The following is a 23,692-nucleotide window of genomic DNA, read 5'->3' on the forward strand; positions in this document are numbered from 1 at the left end:
GTTGGCTTAAGCCTCTCCCATTTAATTACATTCTCATTATGAAAGTAAGTAAAATTATAAAGTCCAAAAAACTTGATTTTCTTTTTGCTACTGTCAGAGACATTGATCCTGTTTGACAGAGACACTGTACATTGTGACGAGCTCTGCAGAAGCCAAAGAATTCCATTCAAATTCCAGCAGTATTGTCCTCCTAGGCCAGTGCTGTGTGTTTATTTTTATATTTCAACTTATTTATTTTTGTTAAAGTTGTTGCCATATAAATTTATTAAAGTAGTTTCTTCCAAGCTAAGGCAAATCTACTTTTCATAGATATTAAAAGCACTGAAGGTTTATATTAACATTTATTCTTGAGATAGAGATATAGCTTTTAAAAATACCTTAATGTTAAAAGATATTGAGGCCTTTTGCTTTTTTCTGGGCTGATTTACAAGTCTTCACAGAATAGCACGTATCTTCTGAGTCATTTCAATCTTCCCTAACCTCTCCATTTCCTCTTAGAAATGTGACAATTGATTTCTATTGCATTCAAATGATTGCTATCTCAAGAATTAATGAATATATTTTCCAAATGCTAATGCTTTAGTAAAATGAAAGTGCTCTTTAGCAATTTTGTGCATTGGATGTTGTAAAAATGGTTTTTGGAAATAGGTTTTTGAAAACAACTTGGCATCTGGTAATTTCGTATGTTCATTTATTTGGTTCTCTACCTTCTAACCTCATTAAGGGAAACTATTTAAGATTTGATTAAGTCCAATGGCTCAGAGAGTGTTTTTTTTTAGTAATATTTTCCAGGAAAGCTGATGGACACTCTGGGTGGAAAGACAAAGAAGATCCCTTTTGTCTCTTTTTAACTTAGACCGGGTATTCATTTTCTCTTACAGTGTAACAAATTACCATGAACATAATGACTTAAACAACACACATTTGTTGTCTTGAGGTTTCTGTAAGTCAGGTTTGGCTTAACTGGGAGCTCTGCTCAGGGCCTCAGAAGGCGCAATCAAGGTGTCAGCTGGGCTGAGCTCTGATCTGGACCTTGTAATCTTTTGGTTGTTGGTAGAATTCAGTTCCTTGCAGTTGTAAGGCTGAAGCCCTTGGCTCTTAGAAGTCATTTCTCTCTATTGTTAGTTCACAACATGGCTGTTTGCTTCTTCAAGGTCAGCAGTAGGGTCTCATTATCTCAGGGAGGGCTCCAGTTCCTTTTAGAGGGCTCAGCTGATTAGGCCAGGCTCACCAAAGATCATATTCCTAAACTGAACTTAAAGTTCAGTTGAACTTTAGTTATAGTTGAACTTTAGTTTTAGTTCAGTTACGAACTTAAAGTTCATAAACCTTAACTGATTAACTTAAAGTCAATTGACTGGAAACATTTACTAAATTTGCAAAAAATCCCTTCACTTTTGCTGTATAACATAATATACCATAATCACAGGCATGATATCCCCTCATACCCACAGATTCCACCCATGCTAACAGGGAGAGAATTAATACAAGGACATGGATCATTTCAGGTCAATTTAATTCTGCTTACACCACATGTCTTAATTCCAAGTTTCTTGGACTAGAACTGATCAAGATGTACACAAATGTAAACATGAAATTAGAACAGACATTGGTTCATTGCATAATTTACTGTTTTCCAGATCTCATCACAGGCTCTCCAGGTAAAGACCCAAAGCACCGATAAATTACAGAATTTTACCAACCTGAGGCCCTCCTTGGCATGGGCCAGGTCGCTTTCCCCAGGGACTTCCCCTATTACTCTTCCTACCAATTATGCTGGACTTTTTAAAAGCAGTGTGTGCAATGCTTTGTCTTCACAAGGCCATAAACCAGATCCTACCATTCACCCCCAAGCATGACACCTAATTATACATCAAAGCATAGGAAGAAGGAGCCTCATCAGTGTATCACAAGTGTGAAATCTATGAAGTGATATTACATGCACTATTAAGCAATGGTAAACCTAAAATGTTCTTATTTTTGCCAATAAAATTTTAAGAACAATTCCTTATGTTCTTGTGAAAAATTAAAATGTTAACCTTGTTCAGTTTTTTCCATTACTGATACTCTCCATCAATATATTTCAAGAGTAATAATTATCCATTTGAGATGTGTTGGCCCTTTTTCTCTACTGATTTTTTGATACATGTGATGGAGTAAAAAGAAAAACCTATTGACTTCCTCTATGACATCTATTATTCATAACAGTAAAGAACATTTTTGTTTCTCAAGGTTACTGAATCAGAATAGTGAAACTGAAATCAGTAAAAATAAATTTCAAGTAACTTTAAATACTCTGAAGTACGAATTGCTTTCTCTAGCTTTATTTTTCTTGACATCTTGAAAACTGATAAATTCCTTTCCAGAATTACCTTTTAATGATCTCCAAATTCAATCCCAACATGATTAAGGAAATATGAGCATGGTATTTAAGGAGAAAATACAAGCTTTGTGCTTTTAAAAGTCAGAAAAAAAAGTATGAGAAATATCCTCAGCATCACAAAAGCAATTGCCTTTTTCAATTCTTAGCAAGAACCCTGCTTTTCTTTCCCTATGAGGCACAGTGGTCGTTGGTGCTGGAATAAATAGTACAAAAATATACAACAAGCAGACTGTCAACAGCATAAATTGAATAAAAGAGAAATCCTTAAAAAACAAAAAATCTAAAGCTGAATGCCAGAACCAATTAGAATATATAATACTAAATAAAAATAATGGGAAAAAAAGTTCTTGCAGCTCTCATTCAGAAATATTCACTAATTTAACCAATAACACTTCAGTTAATATCATGCTAATAATAATGTGGTTGGTGGTGATATAGTTTCAACCTACTCCAGGAATGTGACCTTTTAAGAGTGAATCTGAAATTTCCCACTCGGCACTTGTGTGGCCCTAGGCATGATAGAAACCCTGCTGTTTCCTTTCCCCCCAAAAGAGGTCCTGGGTGAAACGATCGTTTCTTTTGCTAATAACTTCTTGCCCCACCCTCCTTCCCATAAAAATCTTCTATTTTGTACAACTCCTCAGAACAGCTCTCTACTTGCTAGATAGGATGGTGCCTGATTCATGAATTGTTGAATAAAGCCGATTAGATCTTCAAATTTACTTGGTTGATGTTGGGCTTTTTAACAATTGCAGTTAGTGGGGTGATTTTCCGAGTGTGACTGTAAGTGATTGCGTGTGTGTGTGCGCGTGTGTGTGTGTGTGTGTGTGTGGCCAGTGGGATTCTTAGGACATTTATATGAATGGTTCTCAAACTTGAGCATGCATCAGAATCACCTAGTTTTCTTAAAACACACATGAATGGGCCCCACACTCAGAGTTTATGATTCAGTGGGTGTCTGGGGTGGGGGCCCAAAGATTTGCAAGTTCCAAAGTGATACTGGTGCTGCTCTTCTGGGGACCAAACTGAGAACCACTGCTCTATACCCACACCTGCCCATTTTTTAAGAGCATCTCTAAAAATTAAGGGTGGCGGGGCGCCTGGGTGGCTCAGTTGGTTAAGCGACTGCCTTCGGCTCAGGTCATGATCCTGGAGTCCCTGAATCGAGTCCCGCATCGGGCTCCCTGCTCGGCAGGGAGCCTGCTTCTCCCTCTGACCCTACGCTCTCTCTCTCTCTCTCTCTCATTCTCTCTGGCTCAAATAAATAAATAAAATCTTTAAAAAAAAAATAAAAAATAAATAAAAATAAAAATTAAGGGTGGTTATGCACATTTTAAGAACATGCAGCTAAAGGAGTAAGTCTACTTAAAAAATGAAAGGAGAAGCGAGAATCTGATTGCTAATTTCACAAGAACTTGAAAAAGAAAGGTGTACTTTCCTTGCAGAGAGTGAACTAAGGAAATAGTTCTAATTTGATTTTATTACTATTATTATTATTTTAATTTTAAAGATCTTACTTATTTTAGAGAGAGCGAGCAGGGGGAGGAGCAGAAGGGGAGGGAACAAGAATGGAGCCATTGCAGGGCTTGATCACAGGACCAGGAGATCATGACCTGAGCTGAAAGCAAGACTCGGGTGCTCAGCTGACTGAGCTACCCAGGTGCCCCAGAAATAGTTCTAATTTTAAAAAGACAAAACAAACAATTGAGCAAGATAACTTTATCCCAAGGGCAAAAGAGCTATCCCCTAAACAATGTTAACACATGATATTTTTTTTGACAAGGTATCTTTGCCTGCCTCCAGAGGGAAATCAACAAGATTGTATCGTCAATATCTCAAATTTAATAGAGCTCATATTTTGATTGGCTTTGAGATAAACAGATGCACATAAATTTAGAATAAGGAGTCTCAAAACCTCCCTCCACATAAATGGAAGAAAAAAAGTGCTCAAAGGGAATGGCAGAGTTTTAGTTCATGGGTGTCTTGGTCACTAAGATAAGGTAAAGAACAAAAATTATGCTAATGGCACAGCCTTAATTAAGAAAAGTTTTTGTCTTTTAAGATTTTAAACCAAGAGTTAAAGATAGTTAGTATTACTTGGTAAATAAATATTAAGCAGTTATAAAAAAGTTTTTAAGTTTTTATTTATTTTTTATTCTTATGTTAATCCCCATACATTACATCATTAGTTTTAGATGTAGTGTTCCATGATTCGTTGTTTGTGCATAACACCCAGTGCTCCATGCAGAACGTGCCCTCTTTAATACCCATCACCAGGCTAACCCATCCTCCCGCCCCCCTCCCTGCCAGAACCCTCAGTTTGTTTTTCAGAGTCCATCATCTCTCATGGTTCGTCTCCCCCTCTGATTTCCCCCCCTTCATTCCTCCCCTCCTGCTATCTTCTTCTTTTTTTTTCTTAACATATATTGCATTATTTGTTTCAGAGGTACAGATCTGACATTCAATAGTCTTGCACAATTCACAGCGCTTACCAGAGCACATACCCTCCCCAGTGTCTATCACCCAGTCACCCTGTCCCTCCCACCCCACCCCCCACTTCAGCAACCCTCAGTTTGTTTCCTGCGATTAAGAATTCCTCATATCAGTGAGGTCATATGATACATGTCTTTCTCTGTTTGACTTATTTCGCTCAACATAATACCCTGCAGTTCCATCCACGTTGTTGCAAATGGCAAGATCTCATTCCTTTTGATGGCTGCATAACATTCCATTATATATATATACCACATCTTCTTTATCCATTCATCTGTTGATGGACATGTTGGCTCTTTCCACAGTTTGGCTATTGTGGACATTGCTGCTATAAACATCAGGGTGCACGTACCCTTTCGGATCCCTACTTTTGTATCTTTGGGGTAAATACCCAGTAGTGCCATTGCTGGATCATATGGTAGCTCTATTTTCAACTTTTTGAGGAACCTCCATACTGTTTTCCAGAGTGGCTGCACCAGCTTGCATTCCCACCAACAGTGTAGGAGGGTTCCCCTTTCTCCGCATCCCCGCCAACATCTGTCGTTTCCGGACTTGTTAATTTTAGCCATTCTGACTGGTGTGAGGTGGTATCTCATTGAGGTTTTGATTTGGATTTCCCTGATGCCGAGCGATATTGAGCACTTTTTCATGTGTCTGTTGGTCATTTGGATGTCTTCTTTGGAAAAATGTCTGTTCATGTCTTCTGCCCATTTCTTGATTGGATTCTTTGTTCTTTGGGTGTTGAGTTTGATGAGTTCTTTATAGATTTTGGATACTAGCCCTTTATCTGATTAAAAAAGTTCTTTAAGTTGACTTAATTGAGGACTCTTAATTTGCTTGATCACCAAAAATAGTTGAAAGACTTCAATTGTTTGTTAAATTTGGCTAAAGAGACAGCTAAATGTGTTCTCTTTGTATCAGAGCAAGATATATAACATAACAATTAATGTAAATCAGATTGATTTTATAATAGGTCTAATTAACTGGAAAATCTGTACACTTGTCTTACAGAACAGGTAGATTATCACTAAAATTTAAGACTGTGGATATAAATATGTATGCAATTAAACTGAATTAGAATAAGTAGTATCTTCATTTAAAAAATACGGGATTTTTTGTTCTTGTATTTTTTAAATTTCATTTTACCTCTGCAAATTTTTAAGGTCTACATTTTTCTAAAGACTTTATTTATTTATTTGAGAGAGGGAGAGAGAGAGAACGCACAAGCAGCGGGGAGGGGCAGAGGCAGAAGCAGACTCCCTGCTGAGTAGGGAGCCAGATGCGGGGCTCTATCCCAGGACCCTGGGATTATGACCTGAGCTGAAGGCAGATGCTTAACCGACTGAGCCACCCAGGTGCCCCAGGTCTACATTCTATTTCCATTCATTTACTAGTTATTCTTGACAAGTTTAACATGCCTCCATACATCAACAATTCTGAAGTTCATACCTGCTCCCCTGCTGAGTAATACAGTCTGTAGAATATTTTTTCTTTTCATTTTTTAATTTAAATTAATTAACATATATATAGTGTATTATTAGTTTCAGCCGCAGAGTTCAGTGATTCATCAGTCTTATATAACACCCAGTGCTCATTACATCCCATTGTAGAATATTTCCAAATCCTCCACTCCTGACTCATAAATTGTTACCCAGTATTTTCATTTAGTCCTTTAAAAATCACACAAGACATTATAACAATTTTTACTTCATATAAATCATGTTTATTTAATGTTACCTGTAGGTTTACCAATTCCTTTGCTCACTGTTACTCACTAGATCTCACATCTGAGGTTCTTCTTCCTGAAGTAATCTTTCAGAAGCTCTTTCGGTGAAGCTCGACAGTGGCAAATTCTCTCAGATACTAATTACAAAATAGCTTTATTCTGACTTCAATCTTGGAAGATTATTTTGCTAGGTAGATAACTCAAAGTGGACAATTATGTTCTAATTTCAGATTGATAGGTTCTTTCAGCCCTTCAAAGAGATTATTGATAACTATGTTTTCTAACCCAAGTCATTGTTGTGAAATCTGCAGTCAAACTGTCATTCATATGTAGATCTTTTTTTCTCTTAACCTGCTCTTAAAATATTTTTGCTTTTGTGTTCTGGAGTTTTACTATAATGTATCTGGATCCAGAGTTCTGTTATTTATCAAGCTTGCTATAAGTCATGTTTTGGGTACTTAGGGATTTATATCCTTTGTCGGAATTGAAAAATTATCATCCATTAACTCAGCAACTATTTCTTCTCCTCTATTCTCATGGAAATTCCTAAATTAGATTTATTATTCTTTTCCCACGTCTCTCAATCCCAGTTGCAGAATTTCTATCTCTTTGTTTTCTTGTATTATGTTCTTGTATGTATGTTATTTATTGAAGTATAATGAACATACAGTGTTATATTAGTCTCAGGTATAACACCCTATTGATTCAATGATTCTATTGCTCAGGGGTCATCATAAGTGTAGTCACCATCTGTCACCAAACAACATTATTACAATATTATCAACAAATTCCCTATGCTGTAGTTTTCATCTCCATGGCTTATCTATTTTATAACTGGAAGTTGATACTTCTTAATCTCCTTTATATATTCTCCCATTTTCCCACACACTTCCCCTCTGGCAACCACCAGGTTGTTCTCTGTATTTAAGCATCTGTTTGTTTCTTTGTTTTGTTTTTTAGATTCCACGTATAAATGAAATCACACGGTATTTGTCTTTCTCTGTCTGATTTAGCATAATATCCTCTTGGTCCATCCATGTTGTCACAAATGACAAGATCTCATTTTTTTATGGCTGAGTAGTATTTCATTATAGATGTATATCACATGTTTATTCATTCATTCATCTATTTACTTCCATATCTTAGCTATTGTAAATAATGCTGCAATAAACATACGGGTGCATATATCTTTTTGAATTATGTTTTGGTTTTCTTCAAGTAAATATCCAGTAGTGGAATTATTGCATCATATGGTAGTTCTATTTTTTCATTTTTTGAGGAAACTTCATACTATTTTTCGCAGTGGCTGCACCAATTTACATTCCCACCAACCGTGTGCCAGGGTTCCTTTTTCTCTACATCCTTCCCAACATTTATTCCTTATCTTTTTTTTTTTAAAGATTTTATTTATTTATTTGAGAGAGAGAATGAGATAGAGAGAGCATGAGAGGGGGGAGGGTCAGAGGGAGAAGCAGACTCCCTGCTGATCAGGGAGCCCGATGCGGGACTCGATCCCGGGACTCCAGGATCATGACCTGAGCTGAAGGCAGTCGCTTAACCAACTGAGCCACCCAGGCGCCCCTATTCCTTATCTTTTTTATTGCAGCCATTCTGACAGGTGTAAGGTGATAACTCATTGTGGTTTTGATTTGTATTTCCCTAATAATTAGTGATTAAAGTATAGTTGTTTTAAACTTCAGACAATGCTGCATGCTATTCCATTGGATTCTTCCTTGAATAAAATTTTACAGTTCCAGTAAGTTTTTAGTATCCACCATAGCTGTATTATTTTATATACTTAAGCTAAATTAAAATGGAGACAGAGCAAAGATACTTTATCTCCACAAAGTAGTGTTGTTTTTTTTAAAATAGACTTTGATTTTTAGAGAAGTTTTAGTTTCATAGCAAAGTTGACTGGAAAGTACAGAGAGTTCTTTATACTCTTTGCTCCCAACACATGCCTAGCGTTCCTCACTATCAACATCCTCCACAACAGTGGTACATTCGTATCAGTGAATCTACACTGACACATCATTATCACTTAGAGTCCATAGTTTCCATCAGGGTCACTGAGTAGTTTTTATTTACATATTTTGTCAACATGTAAATATATTTGAAATGTAAATAGCATTCAAATTATAAGGATAACATCAATGCAGTATAAACAATGTCTTATGCTTTACAAAATTATATTCAATCTCTAAAATATATCACCTATCATTTCATATATATGTATATTTAAGATACATACATATTGAGGAAATTTAAAATTGTTTTATACAGATACCAGATCAATTGTTGCCAGAAGTGTAAGGAGAAAATCAACCACAAAAGATCATAAAGGAACTTCCTGAGGTGATGGAAATGTTCTATGTTTTTGGTCTGGTGCTAGTTATGACTGTATTTTTCTGTCAAACTCATCAAACTGGAAGTTGTACTCTATGTAAATTATACCTCAATAAACATAATTTGAAAAAAAAACTAAATACAATTATTCATTAAAAAGCTTTGTGTAATAGAGGACTGGTAATTCAGAAAGAGAAATGGTCACTGAATATAGAGTCTGTTCTCAACACAAGGTAGTAAAACATGACTGACTTTCTGGATAGATGGAAGGTTTGCCTCACCCAAACTGAACACATCTCTCAAAAAGGGTCTGCTTTTATTCTGCTTTGAGTAGTTTATGACCATGGTCACTTGTTTAAAAAAAAAAAAAAGGCAAACAAAGAATAGTAAGGGGTGGTCATGTCTAGACAACTTAAAACAGCTAAATGATTTGTTCTTCTACCTTTGTTGTTATGGTTGCTATAAAGTGCTGTTACTTTGGTTAATAACACGGGTAACGCTGTAGCTACTTCTCAACCTTTCTGAGTACTTGTGTGTCAGTGCAAAAATTCTTTTGATTTTGCTCTTCTCCAGGGTCAGGTCCTAAATTCAGACTAATAAAACTGACAAGGTGTTTTTATACTGACTCTGGTGTTTCCTAAGCAGCTCCTAGGTAGCTCCAAAGGCTTGGAATCACCTCGCCTTGAACCCCTTCCTGGGCACTTACGAGCAAGGAGGGACTGTCTGGTACAATTAGGCACAAGGGGAATACCCTGTACTTTCTTAATTTTCTCAATGCTTGCCCCTTCTTCTTGAGAATATGACCTTCAGCTACTCTCTTTCTCTGCTAAACTGAATAGATAGTATGTCAACTATGTTGCTAGGCAGCAAATGGTAAAAATGATCTCCTAGTTGGCGGATTTCATCTGGCGTGAGAGAAATAGAAACACGTGAACAGAAGCTGTATCTTTTTGCTTCCCTGAGTGTAACGATTCTTGTAACTGGGCATGTCCATAAAAAGCTACGTCTACGGAGCACCTGGGTGGCTCAGTCGGTTAAGCATCTGCCTTCAGCTCAGGTCATGATCCCAGGGGTCCTGGGATCGAGCCCTGAGTCAGGCTCCCTGCTCAGCGGGAAGTCTGCTTGTCCTTCTACCTCTGCCCACCACCCGCACCCCACCTGGGCTCATGCTCTCTCTCTCTCTCAAATAAATAAAATCTTAAAAAAAAAAAAAGCTACATCTATGAAGTAGTTATAAGAGATACTGGCTCCTGTGAGAAATGAGGCATTTATACCAGAGTGGTTCTCACGCCTGCTCAGTGTGATCTTGTCTTCTTCACCTGCCCTGTGTTACCTGGCGGGCCAAGGAAGACAACTCCCAGATGGCTGTGGGGGTTGCCACAGGGACAGCAACAAGGGATAGCTGATGCTATCCTGTTGTTGAGTTGTGGTCCCTTCCCTGTATCTTCCTGAAGAGGTATCAAGTAAGGCCTTGGATAGCCTTGTGAGCCTGATGTTCAGCTGAACCTAAAGGTCATACTGGGCATGGGATATTGTTTTTGGGATAGGGAAAAGTTTTCAAAACAAAAAGAAAACTTAACTTAGCCAAGGCCCATTTTGTTTAGATGATAAAGTATTATTCTTCAATATGCTATTACATGCCCTATTGGGGTAAGGGGAGGCCTGTTCGTAGTCATGCACATGACACAATGGATGTCAATAAATTGACTTCTAGGAAGATTTTATTTGTAGTTTTAAAATACTTTTATCAATTGGAGATGATTTTGGCACACACAGTACTGTACTGATTGTAAGTAAGGCTTTGGAAATTTGCCAATGTCTTTGTTGTCCATAAAACATTTTTCCCCTCAGGGTAATCATCACCTAAATTATAGTTACCCCCAGTTGCTTATGTTATCACTTCCAGTAGGGGATTCTACTGTCTTCTATACTGACATGATTGGTTTCTATAATAAACTTATCACGTAAGTATGTGATATTCAGTATGTCATCAACTGGTGGCCTCTGTTCTCCCCTCATGCTTGTCTCAAGGTCCCTACTGTAAGCTAAAGACTAGACATCTTCTGGAAAATGACACATTAAGTCCCAGAACTTGATGGCAATGACTATTGAGGCTGCTAAGAATCAGCCCATGGGTGCAGGTTTCTAAATGTAAGCTGAAACTGCCACCATGAGTAAATACCTCATCAACTGTCCCAGGGGACTTAAAAGTTGGGATTTACAGAACTGTTTTGCTCCAAAGACAGATGATTTTGTGAAAGTAGATTACCAAGTAGGTTACCAAAATCAGCAGCAGAAGAAATAGGATCTTGGGAAAGTGAACAGACACTGTTTTAAATATTCCTATAAATATTGGTATTTTTTTTAATGGCTTATTTTATAAGAAGCACATGATAAAGCTCCTTTAGTCTCCTCCTCTCAACCCCACATTTAGAAGATTAAATTAGTGCTAATTAGAAGGAATGCCCTCTTTTAAAATAATCTTAATCAATGGGCCTATAACCTTATAAGGTTTGGCTATACCAAACAGGTGTACCAAAAATGTACACTCATTCTTAATTGGGCTGCTGTGCCAATTTGACATTTCAAAATTTGTGGAAAGGGTAATTTTGTATATTTCATATGATCCAATTTCAGGGAGTATATAACTAAATTCCTGAGAATATTTCTCTTGATGGGCACAATACATCAAGATGCAAGAACACATAAAATTTCCTTTATGCTTATATTGAGAAGGAACATAATTTGTAAGAAGCCTAAATATGGAAAGCCACGAATATAAGCTAACCTCTGGTGAATTGAGGACAATGTCTAATAAATGGAACTCAGAGACACACTTTTAAAATGACTTAAGCTTAAAATCATCATTCTGTTAACAGATGCTGAATTAAATTAGGTTTATTCTAAATCAAATTCATCTAGAGAAAATAAAATCATATTTCCAAAAAACCCACCACTGGCAAAGTCTATGCAGATTCTGAAGGAAATATGATGCATATTGATTGACCTTGTTGATACACTCCTGAGAACAACATCAGATGTTGAACACACTGCCTTTCCTGGGTCCTTTTACTTTTCATGGCATGCAGTTATTGGCAAAGGTTCAATAAGAGTTGGTCCTTCTTCTAACTAAATATAATTAAGCAAAGTAAATCTGTAGCCATAATAATATAAGAAATAGCACATTTAAAAGCAAATACTATTTAGTTAGGTGTGATAGGACTGTATTTCATATATTGGAAACATCACCTTCAGAGTCTTTTCGGGAGATGGGTGTAGTAGTTGCTGTGTGTCTTAAGGAGTTTCAGATTTTCATTTGGTATAGAATGTCACCTCTTGGCCAACCTTGGGAATTTTGAAGAAAGGAATACCCTGATGTATGCAGCGCTGCAGACAGCCTGGAGAAGAGCTACTAAACCCTTTGCTCTGGCTCAGAATAAATGAAGTGTTAAGACCAGTGCAAAAAGCTTTCTAGGACAAAGGTGCAGTCTTGGAATCATTTACAAAATCTCAGGTAGAAGTTCATTCTCAGGGTTTAGTAATTGTATGGCCTTAGTTATATTAACATATAGCAAGGGAATCTTTGTATGTCAATGAATGATGTTTTTTGCACCTCTGAAAATAAGATAGGAAAAACAGAACAGAATGTATGTATTCTGCAGAAGCTTATACAGTATAAAATATATGTATATATGTGCGTGTGTGTGTGTATGTATATATATAGCTTTACTTCAGATCATAGACTATGTGAAATAGCTATTATTAAAACCCTGAGTCAATGTGATTTTTTTTTTTAATTCCCCAACAGTAGGAAACTGGTGAAAGGAATGACATTTCACAGGCATATATGTGATTGTGTCTGTATTGGGTAAAACAAGCTATACCTGATTCCACCTTTTGTAAGAAATGTAAAAAAAACCAATTGACTAAAAACATATTCAATTCACCATCTTAACCCAAAAAGGTAACATGACAGACCTTTTCTTGATCACAGTAGCTCATTAAAGCCTGTAAATCTAAAGAAGGAGCTGCCCAAAAAAGCATCTCAAACCTGCTCAGAGCGCACCGTCGTTAAGCGTCTGCCTTCAGCTCAGGTCATGATCCCAGGGTCCTGGGATCAAGTCCCGCATCGGGCTCCTTGCCCAGCGGGGAGCCTGCTTCTCTCTCTCCCATTCCCCCTGCTTGTGTTCCTGTTCTCGCTCTCTCTCTCTCTCTCAAATAAATAAATAAAATCTTAAAAAAAAAAACAAAAACAAACCTGCTCAGACAAACCTTCCTCTGATGATACAAATTACATTCTCCTTCTGGGAAAAAAGGAATGCTTACAGCACTTAATTTTCTGATCAACTTTAATGGGACTAGAATTTTTTCTAGGAAGCATCAGTATACATAGTATGTCTTTAGAATGGGGACCCTTTTGAGAGTGAAATGAACCACTATTAACAATTATGCCAATTAACAGTTTAAAAAAAAAACCCCGCCCCCAGGCAAGCCAGGATATATGGCCATTCTACCATAGAGGAAATTCCTAAGGGTCAAAACCAAAGAGGATCCTAACACCGAAAGATGAGTGGATGTGTTGGGGAGGCACCTGCCCCTACAGCCAACCCTGTGAAGATTAGAGGAAATATATGTAAACACCAAATATCGTCCCTGAGGCATAATTCACACTCAGAGAATAACTCTCTTGAAAAGTTCTCATAAATTACATCTAATGACAAAATTGCTGGCAGGCCCTCCAACTTGAAAAGGGCTTGTTTATACTTAGAATACAGAATATGTTTTATAAAATTGAATTTATTTTGGGAAAAAAATGCTTTCCAATCATTTCCTCAGATCAGGCTGTCTGTAACTGATATAAGGTCTTGGTTAGAGAGGTTTCATTAAACTGTGAGAAAAGTGAAGCTTGCAGGGGAAAACCATCTAGATCCTTTCCCATCCCCAGGTTTCTATAATTCTTACTCCAGCCTGAAAACACTGTTCTCAGAGCATCTGGACACTTTCTTTGGCGGTGACACATCAGACTCACAGAGTAGAGTGACTGGAGTTCTCTAACTCTACTCAGTGTGGGGACTTCTTTTTTTTTTTAAATTTATTGTTATGTTAATCACCATACATTACATCATTCATTTTTGATGTAGTGTTCCATGATTCATTGTTTGTGTATAACACCCAGTGCTCCGTGCAGAACGTGCCCTCCTTAATACCCACCACCAGGCTAACCCATCCTCCCACCTCCCTCCCCTCTAGAACCCTCAGTTTGTTTTTCAGAGTCCATCATCTCTCATGGTTCGTCTCCCCCTCCGATTTCCCCCCCTCCATTCTTCCCCACCTGCAATCTTCTTCTTCTTTTTTTTTTTTTTAACATATATTGTATTATTTGTTTCAGAGGTACAGATCTGTGATTCAACAGTCTTACACAATTCACAGCGCTTCTAACATTGTTATAGATAGAGTCAAAATAAACAAGTTCACAGGGATCACTTTTTTTTTTCTGCAGATGATCTAATGCCTCATTCAAATGTTATTGCCACAGTTTACTTTAGTTCTAAGACCTTCTTTAGATGACATAAAATATGGATCACTTTTTTGATTATTTAAATTTATTCCTAGTATTTGAAGAGAATCAGTTGTCCTCTGTAGTGGAATGACTTGGGTTCTCCCAAAGATACGTCTAAGTCCTAACTCCATGCCTATGAATGCAACCTTATTTGGAAATAGCGTCTTTGTAGATGTACTTCAGGTATGAATCTTGAGATGAGATCATCCTGGATTCAGGGTGGGCCCTAAATCCAACGACTGTCCTTATGAAAGAAAGTGGGGAGAGACTGGAGACTTGGAGACACGGAGGGAAATGCCCTGTGAGGATGGAAGCAGAGGTCAGAGTGATGCTGCCACAAGCCAAGGAATGTCTGGAATCAACAGAAACTAGAAGAGGCAGGGAAGAACTCTTCCCAAGAGCCTTTGGAGGGAGTGTTCCCCTACCACACCTTTGACTGTTTGACTCCTGGATTCCAGAGCTGTGAGATAATAAATTTCTGTTGTTTTAAGCCACCAAATTTGCACTAAATTGTTAAAGCAGCCCTAGAAAATTAATACATCTTCCATGGTACAAATTACAAGAAATCAAATTGTAGGCAATTGCTATCACCAGATGTAAGTACACAGATTGCTCTTACTTTTCTAACAATGCAAATAATCATGTCAAGACATTACATTCAAATGTGATAGATTATAATATGGTCCTGAAAAACCCAATCCAATTAAAATATAAATGGCATTTTTCTAGTAATAACTAGACATGATGATTGTCACAGGGCTGCCAGATAAAATAAGGAACTCAGTTAAATTGAAATTTCAGATAAACAGTACACAACATTTAAGTAAAGTATGTCTTAAATATTATATAAAATATATTTATTTGACAAATTTTATTATTTATTTTTTTATTAAATAAAGTTGACATGTAATATTGTGTAAGTTTGAGGAGTTCGGCATGTTTAAATTTATAAATTGTCACATGTTGTCATTGTAGCAATACCATATTACATAGTTATAGTACAATATTATTATATATTCATTATACTGTGGATTAGATGAGATGTATTTATACTAAAAGTAATGTGTTGTTTATCTGAAATTCACATTTAATGAGGTATCTTGTATTTTTATTTGCTAACTCTGGAACCCTACAATTGCAGCAGAGAGATTATACATATCACTCCAAATCACATAGCTAATAGAATGTGGAGCTTGGCTTTGAAGTTATGTGCATCATACTCTTCAAGATCATGTGTTTCTAGTTCATAGACACAATAAAACTTAGCACAATGCAGTAGCATTGCAAGAAGTCATCTACTTGTTTTGTAAAAAAGGTTATAAAAATGGAAGAATGTCTTATTTGTTTCAGAGGTACAGGTCTGTGATTCATCAGTCTTACACAATTCACAGCGCTCACCATAGCACGTACCCTCCCCAATGTCCTTCACCCAGACACCCCATCCCTCCACCCCCCACCACTCCAGCAACCCTCAGTTTGTTTCCTGAGATTAACAATTCCTCATAGCAGTGAGATCATATGATACATGTCTTTCTCTGGGGGGAAATCGGAGGGGGAGACAAACCATGAGAGACTGTGGACTCTGAGAAACAAACTGAGGGTTCTAGAGGGGAGAGGGGAAGGGGGATGGGTTAGCCTGGTGATGGGTATTAAAGAGGGCACGTATTGAATGGAGCACTGGGTGTTATACGCAAACAATGAATCATGGAACACTACATCAAAAATGAATGATGTAATGTATGGTGATTAACATAACATAAAAAAAACTAATGATGTAACGTGTGGTGATTAACATAATAAAATAAAATTTAAAAAAATAAATAAAATAAAATGTTCTCATTGTGAAGAAAAAAAAAAGGGAAGAATTACGGCCAGTTTTGACTGCTGAGCCCAACTCCATGCCCATTATGTATGAAGGAAGATTCTGGAGATGAAAAGAACATTCTAGTGATGGTGGTGATGGTGAAGTGTTTTCCCATTCCACTATTCTGTGCAAGGGTGATAAGGGATAGAGGGGGCATAGCCATTTTGGTTTTGCTGGGCAGTATGTGAGGGCATCGATGTAATAAATGATAAAAGTACAATTTCTGCTAGGTCTAATCATTATAAAAATATTTTTGCTGACATTCACCTTTTTCCAAAAGCCATATGGCTCCCAGGTACCATGACCCTTAAATCTCAATAGTCCTTTTGAGCTCCGTCATTCATGATGTTACCAGACGTTCCCCTGAAGCACCTCTCATATTTTCCTTTCCTTTTCCATTTCCCCATCCATAATCCCAATTCAGGCCCTCAAAACTATACTCCCATATGCCTGCAGCATTTCCTAGCTTGTTTTCTCACTTTGAACTACCCATCCCCATTTAACTGTCCTGGATGTATATAAATTCACAAGTGTAAAGTCACCCAATACGACCTATCCAGTCATATGCTTAACACATCTGCCATTCAGAGGTGGGTCTAAGATAAATTTTAATCAATCTGATACTTAACTCAAGTTGTTTCCTTTGTTTAAATATCTCCTCTCATATCTACTCAATAAAAAAGTCATAAATGTCAGGCCAAGTAAGTAAAACAGTGAAGCTGGATTGGAATTTGCATTTTAAACACACGTGGATATTCTTCACTTCCACAAAATATTTTTTCCCCATTTTTCTTAAGAATATGGCCCTCTTGCACGTATTGCATAGAGCACTGGGTGTTATACGCAAACAATGAATCATGGAACACCACATCAAAAACTAATGATGTATTGTATGGTGATTAACATAACATAATAAACAAAAATCTTAAAAAAAAAAGAATATGGCCCTCTTGTTCTACTTCAAAAAATTCCTCTTTGTGGCTGAGACAACCACACAGGGAAATTTGCAGCTGTAGGAAAGACAGTGTGTGTGGACAGTGCCATCCAGACTGACAACTCTGGAGACATGGAACCGTGGGACGAGGTTGTGCGCCCCCTGTCCACAGGGCAGCTGCTACTCAGGTCAGATAACTAGCATCGTATATTGTCAGAGTATGTCTGATATTTTCTCATGATCACACTGACTCTATGCATTTTTTGACGAGAATGTCAGAGAAATGATGTGCCTTTCTCAGTGCATCATATCAGGAGGTCCATGATATCTGTCTCTCATTACATTTGGATAAGGTGGTATCTTCCAAGTCTCTCCATTGTAAAGTTACTATTTCCTCCTCTGTAATTCATATGTATATTGTTAGGAAATACTTTGAAATGATGCAAATATCCCATTTCTCATCATAATTTTGCACATGTAATTTTAGCATCAATTGATGATTTTTGCCTGAAAAATGTTACTGTGTTGTTTGTTAAAAGGTGGTTTTCTATTCTTATTTTCCTTTCTACATTTGTTCATTGGAATTCTACCATTAGGAAAAGCTGCACCTTCTCTCCCACTTATTTATTTATTCAGTTATTTACTTACCAGCATGAACTCATATTATTCAATGGATTAGAATTCATTATTATCATCATTTATTTTGTTGCTGAAACTGTCCAAGTTTTGATTCCTGGGAGCTCTTTTAAGTTGGCTTCTATGTTGTTTTGACATCATGCCATCGATTTTTTATTACTTCCTTACTTTCTGGGACTGCAAAATATTCCAGGCTCCGCTTGCACTTCCCCTGGCCCAGATCTGTAATCAGCCATTTCTCCAGGAGCACTGCTTACTTTTCTTGGGAAAATTGTATTTAGAAACCAAACTCTGGGCCCAACCTGTGTCGATTGCTACTCTGTCATTACACATTTGCAATTGTTTCTAGGCCCTCTCAGCAGATAGATGTAGGAAACACATACACGCACATGCACACACACACACCTCTATGTATTATAATTTTGGTCTATCTGTATATGTATTAAAAACCATTAGTTCATACTGATGCCCCTGTAAAACCAGAAGGTTCTTTGCAGCTTTTCCTTGTTCTATTTTTGTAACTTCTTTCTCCAACAATGGAAAAACTGGCTCTCATTATCTACAATATATTTACTTATTTGTTCAGTCCCAGTATACACATTAAGTAGTTTCAGAATTGGTAGTCATGCTCTAGAGCACATCAAGTATAGTGCTTTTTTGTCTTGAGTTTTATGGTGTATAATCCAAATATTGTTTCATATGATCACTTAGTTTAGTTGTTTTATTCCTCATCCCCCTAAGGTATGGTTATAGTTACCGTTAATTTTGGGTTCCTCCTACATCCTAATCATTATTTACTTATTTATTTAGTTAGCTTGGTTCTGAAATATTGCCATGACCAAAGGGTTAGAACTATACAAGTTTTACTCAGAGAAAAATCACTTCCTCATCCTTTTTACCCCATTCCCATCACTCATTCTTGACACCTGTTCTTACCTATATTATGTATGTTATTAATCTCATTAGTTTCTGGATTTTACTTCCAATATTTCTTTTTGAATAAATGAACATATAATGCAGAATTTCTTATACTCCCCCTTTCTTACATTCTATACTGTCAATAATCTTTTGTACTTTGCCTTGTCAATAATATCCTGTAACTCTTATCTTTTTTCTTTTTAAAGATTTGTTTATTTATTTGGGGGGGTGTTGCAGAGGGAGAAGGAGAGAGACAATCTCAAGCAGACTTCCTGCTGAGTGAGGAGCTTGATGAGGGGCTCAATCCCACGACCCTGAGATCATGACCTGAGCCGAAATAAAGAGTCAGATGCTTAATTGACTGAGCTACCCAGGCACCCCCCGTAACTCTTTTCATAACAATTCCTAGAGATTTTCCTTATTCTTTATTTTATAGCTGCACAATATTTCATCATGTGGATGTACCATATTTTATTTAACCACCTCGCCTATGTATAGGCATTTTATAATTACAAACAATGTTGTATTAAATAATTATGTGCATATGTATTTAATATTGTTGGGAGGGCATATCTAGGACTAAAATTTTGATCTCCTGATGGCTGATTCAATTCTGTTTTAAATCAAATGATGCAACAGAATGTAATTAAGAGTACTCCTCAAACTAAAAAATGTAGTATACATATATACAACCAAATAATACTGTATTAATAGCATTATTTTCTTTCTCTAATCTAATTGTAACTGTTTTTGAGACAAGCAGTTCAGTTCAATAAAAACTTGTCCTTGACTACTTAATGAGATGGCTAATTTTGAAAATTAAGTGTGTTAAAATTCTACATTTCTAATCATACCTTCATTCACTAGTTTTCACTAAAAAATTAAATCTATTAGTTGTACAGTTTCTAGTCTTTAAAAACCCACTATTATACTAAATTATTTTTTCCATTTTATTCTTGTAGAGACAAGAGATAGAATTATAAACTGTAGTCCTAATTTGGTTCCTTCCAAACCCTAAATGTGGATGTCAAATAGGGTGGGAGCAGGTAAATAAGACTGCATGATGTCAGGAGCATTTTTCAGGTTGTCTGACACTTGTTAGAGGCTTAGGGGCTCTCCCTACTTCCTTGTTGGAGGAGTTACACTCAAATTCAGCTTCCTATGGAATTGGAATTGTGGGTTGTCAGGCCCCTCAGGTCTCCACATTCTGAATAGCTAGTATTTTGAACTGTGAACAGGATGCTCCACAGTCTACCTAGCATCCATCCCCAGGGCTGCCTCTCATGTGGGTTCAAGGAATCCCTAATGTAGCCCAGGCTAGTTCACCAGGAGACTGCCTCGAGATTTGGAAACCAGAAACTAGAGAGTGTTTTCCTTGTCTCTTCTTTCATCATGGACTACAAAGACCTACCATGAGACTACTGCCCGGTCCAACCAAGCCTCAGAAAAATCACTGGTGGGTATCTCCAAAGTTTTGGCGAAATGTCTGTCCTGGATTCTGCAATGTCAGCAGATTCAACTGTGCAAATCTATGCAGCAACAAGAACTTCAGGTCTGCCAAATGGTTACTTCTGATATGGCTCCAAATATGTGCCTCATCTACTAACCAATTATGTCACTGATAATATATAAGGCAGAGTCTAATATGTCAGCAGTTTAGCAGGGACCATACTGTTTGGGTCAGGACCAGTTCAGAGTTTTTGAATTTGCATCATAACCTCTTTCTCTGTGATCACAGGAGTAAATAAAGCTTCAAACCATATTGCTGAACCCAACCTTCTAAAAATTATAATATTAAAGGTGATTTTTTTTTTTACACTTAAGCAACCGTAAAGAAAACAAAATTTGTCAAAAACATATAAAATAAGTTTCTAGGTGGTTATGTTCTTATGTTCTTACCTCCTCGATCTCGGGCAGCTAAACTTTGACCCCTTCTTAATGTAATGTCCAACTGGTACATTCCGGGATCAGCCAAGGGGACATCTGCATTACTGGTTCCAGCAGTATTTATTTTCTGAAAAACAAGAAATATACAAAATATTAAATTTATTATCTCTTTCCTATTTCCTCTAGTGGGGGCCATATATAGCTTCACTCAAACTGGAAGAATTAGTCAATAAAAGGAATCATCTTGTGCATTACCATGCCATAATCACCCAGTTCTCTGAAGGTTTTTAAATTCATGAAGTTCTTTAGACTCAAAATAAAAACATGGCACTTATAGGAATTCTTGTTTTAACTCAGATTCAAGATAACAAATATAATATGAAAAACATTCCCCATGGGTAGCCCCACATAATTCAACTAAGGAAGACTACATAGGAATAGTGTCTGAAGTAAAAATACAATCAGTGATGAATGGAGAATAAAGGTATGCAAGAACAGTTTATTTCCATACAAGTGAGCTGACAAAGTGATTTATTCAGGTAACTGTGTTGACTCATTTATCTATGCAAAAGGGTCATGCTGATGGATTACACATTTCTATTTCAATCCCAGCATAAAATATGATGTAATTATACAGAAATAAATTTACCCAGTATTTTGACAGTATTTGCAAGAAATAAATACTCAGTGGGACTAAATTTCTAATGCTGCTTTCTGTAGAATAAAAGTGCACAAGCTATTTCTAGAACTAAACATTTTTGCAAGACTACCCCTATAGGATATCTTTAGTAACAATATACTATTAATTTACAGGCATTAAGTTAAATAAACACTTGCAAGGGGAATAGCTATATTAAAACAACACAAAAGAAACAATAAAAATTGTATAGGTCACATTTTATACTTTATGCCACTTTGAATACAATAGGAAAACTGACTTTTCTTTACATATTGAAATGATTTTAAATTCCTATAATTTTTCTTCCAATTCAAAAAGAAATATTCTTTTGTTTTGGAATCATATGCATGGATAAGGTAAAAATTTAGATGCCGGTCTGGCTCTTCTAATTCTACAGTTCATATGAAATACAATTATAAAGCAGCTCTTTCCCCCCATGCTTCAAGAGCAAGAAAGCAGCTTTTCTATAGGAGCAATTATCATTTAAAATAAGAAGGAGCACAACTTTGACAGATAACCCAAACTCCTCATCTCTCCTCTGGTAACAATAAGAAAGATTCCACTTCTTTTCATGGTACCCCTGTTCCTACGTGGTTCCCACAGTGGCTCAGGCTAGAAATCAATGAGCTCCCCTTGACTTCCTCATTTCCCTCTCCACCACATGCACAAAGTTGCCAAATCCCATCCACTCCCTTTCCACCACCATTCCATCTCCCAATTGTCTTTTTTTAAAATTTTTTATTGTTATGTTAATCACCATACATTACATCATTAGTTTTTGATGTCGTGTTCCATGATTCGTTGTTTGTGCATAACACCCAGTGCTCCATGCAGAACGTGCCCTCTTTAATACCCATCACCAGGCTAACCCAACCCCCGACCCCCTCCCCTCTAGAACCCTCAGTTTGTTTCTCAGAGTCCATCATCTCTCATGGTTTGTGTGGGGGCCATATATAGCTTCACTCAAATGATTCCCCCCCCTTCATTCTTCCCCTCCTGCTATCTTCTTCTTTTTCTTTTAATTCCTATTACCCCTAATTTGGATCCGGCCTTCAACAAGAGAGCAACAAAGGTGAGATGATTGTCTTGCTCTTCTCTCAAACATCGGCTTTTCCCACCTCCTTGGCATTACCGATTCTAACGATTTAGGGTATATCCTTCCACATTTTGAAGGGCTTGTACAAACACAGATACATATAGGTTTATTTTTCTTTGGCTGAGTTTTCAGTTTTTGTCTTTTAAAAAGATAGTACTGTATTTTGCCTATTATTTCACAATTTATTGAACTTAAAAATGTCACGGGCACTTTGCTAATCAATACATATGGCTCTCTCTATTTTTTTTTCAAGGTACATCATTTTCCACAGTGTGGGGGTACCGTAATCATAATTTCTTCAATTATTTCTCTATTGATGAACACGGGAGCTGGTTTCGGTACTTGACACTACGAGCACTTGCACTTTTATTTCACTGATAGGATGAATTTTTCCAAAAAAGTTTATATAGTTCACATTACTATTGGAAGTATACAAGACACGTATTTCCCATATCCTAGCTAACATTGGATGTCACTAATTTTCAATTTTGGAGGGCAAAAAATGTTCTCTCCCTTAAATATACATTTCCAGAACTATGGTAGGGTGTCTTGTAACTAATGTAAATGGCAAGAGTGATAGCTGTTCACCACACCACACAGAAGATGCCAACTTGGAAAGACAGGAAGCCAATCAAGGCCTTCTAAACAACTTCTTGAAAAACAGTTTGTATGTGGGTCTAAAATAAGCAAAATTTAAATTCAAATCCAGAAAGCATTTGTTAAAGCTCGAAGTATGTTCCAAGCCTTTTGTTAGGTTCTTGTATATACATTATTTCAAAATAAACAAGCCCATTAATAAATATTTACTATAGATAGATTTACCACTTTCTAAGAAATGTAATAAAATCTATAGGGAAGGAGACATATTCTACCCACTCTGCATCCTCTCTAGTATTTTGATAGGTATTTTAAAGGCAGAAAAGTTTGAATGTTCAGATGGCCGCATATTTTGTAGTTTTCATTGTTCTATGCAGTGCCTCTTGAAGTTTAGAGTTAATAATTTATAGGGTACCTGGTATAATATTTTAAAATGTATATTATACTATATGGGTAAGGAAGGAATTTTCAAAGATAATTTTACCTATATTAGGTTTTTCACTTTCATTGTTTTAGAATTTAATACTTGGTTAAGAGATAACTTCACTGGACTTATATTTACTGGCTTTTTAA

At 36.7% G+C, this 23,692-nt stretch overlaps 1 protein-coding gene across 1 annotated transcript in view; it reads right to left on the bottom strand.

Annotated features, from left to right (window-relative positions):
- Positions 1 to 23,692, bottom strand: part of MCTP1 (multiple C2 and transmembrane domain containing 1) — a 512,403-nt gene that overhangs the window by 264,458 nt on the left and 224,253 nt on the right. Inside the window, exon 2 of the mRNA XM_044916766.1 lies at positions 20,760 to 20,874. Within this exon, the coding sequence (XP_044772701.1) occupies positions 20,760 to 20,874 (115 nt within the window). The remainder of the gene's footprint in view (positions 1 to 20,759; positions 20,875 to 23,692) is intronic.

This window comes from Neomonachus schauinslandi, chromosome 7 (genome assembly GCF_002201575.2).
Source record: "Neomonachus schauinslandi chromosome 7, ASM220157v2, whole genome shotgun sequence".
Taxonomy (NCBI): domain Eukaryota; kingdom Metazoa; phylum Chordata; class Mammalia; order Carnivora; family Phocidae; genus Neomonachus; species Neomonachus schauinslandi.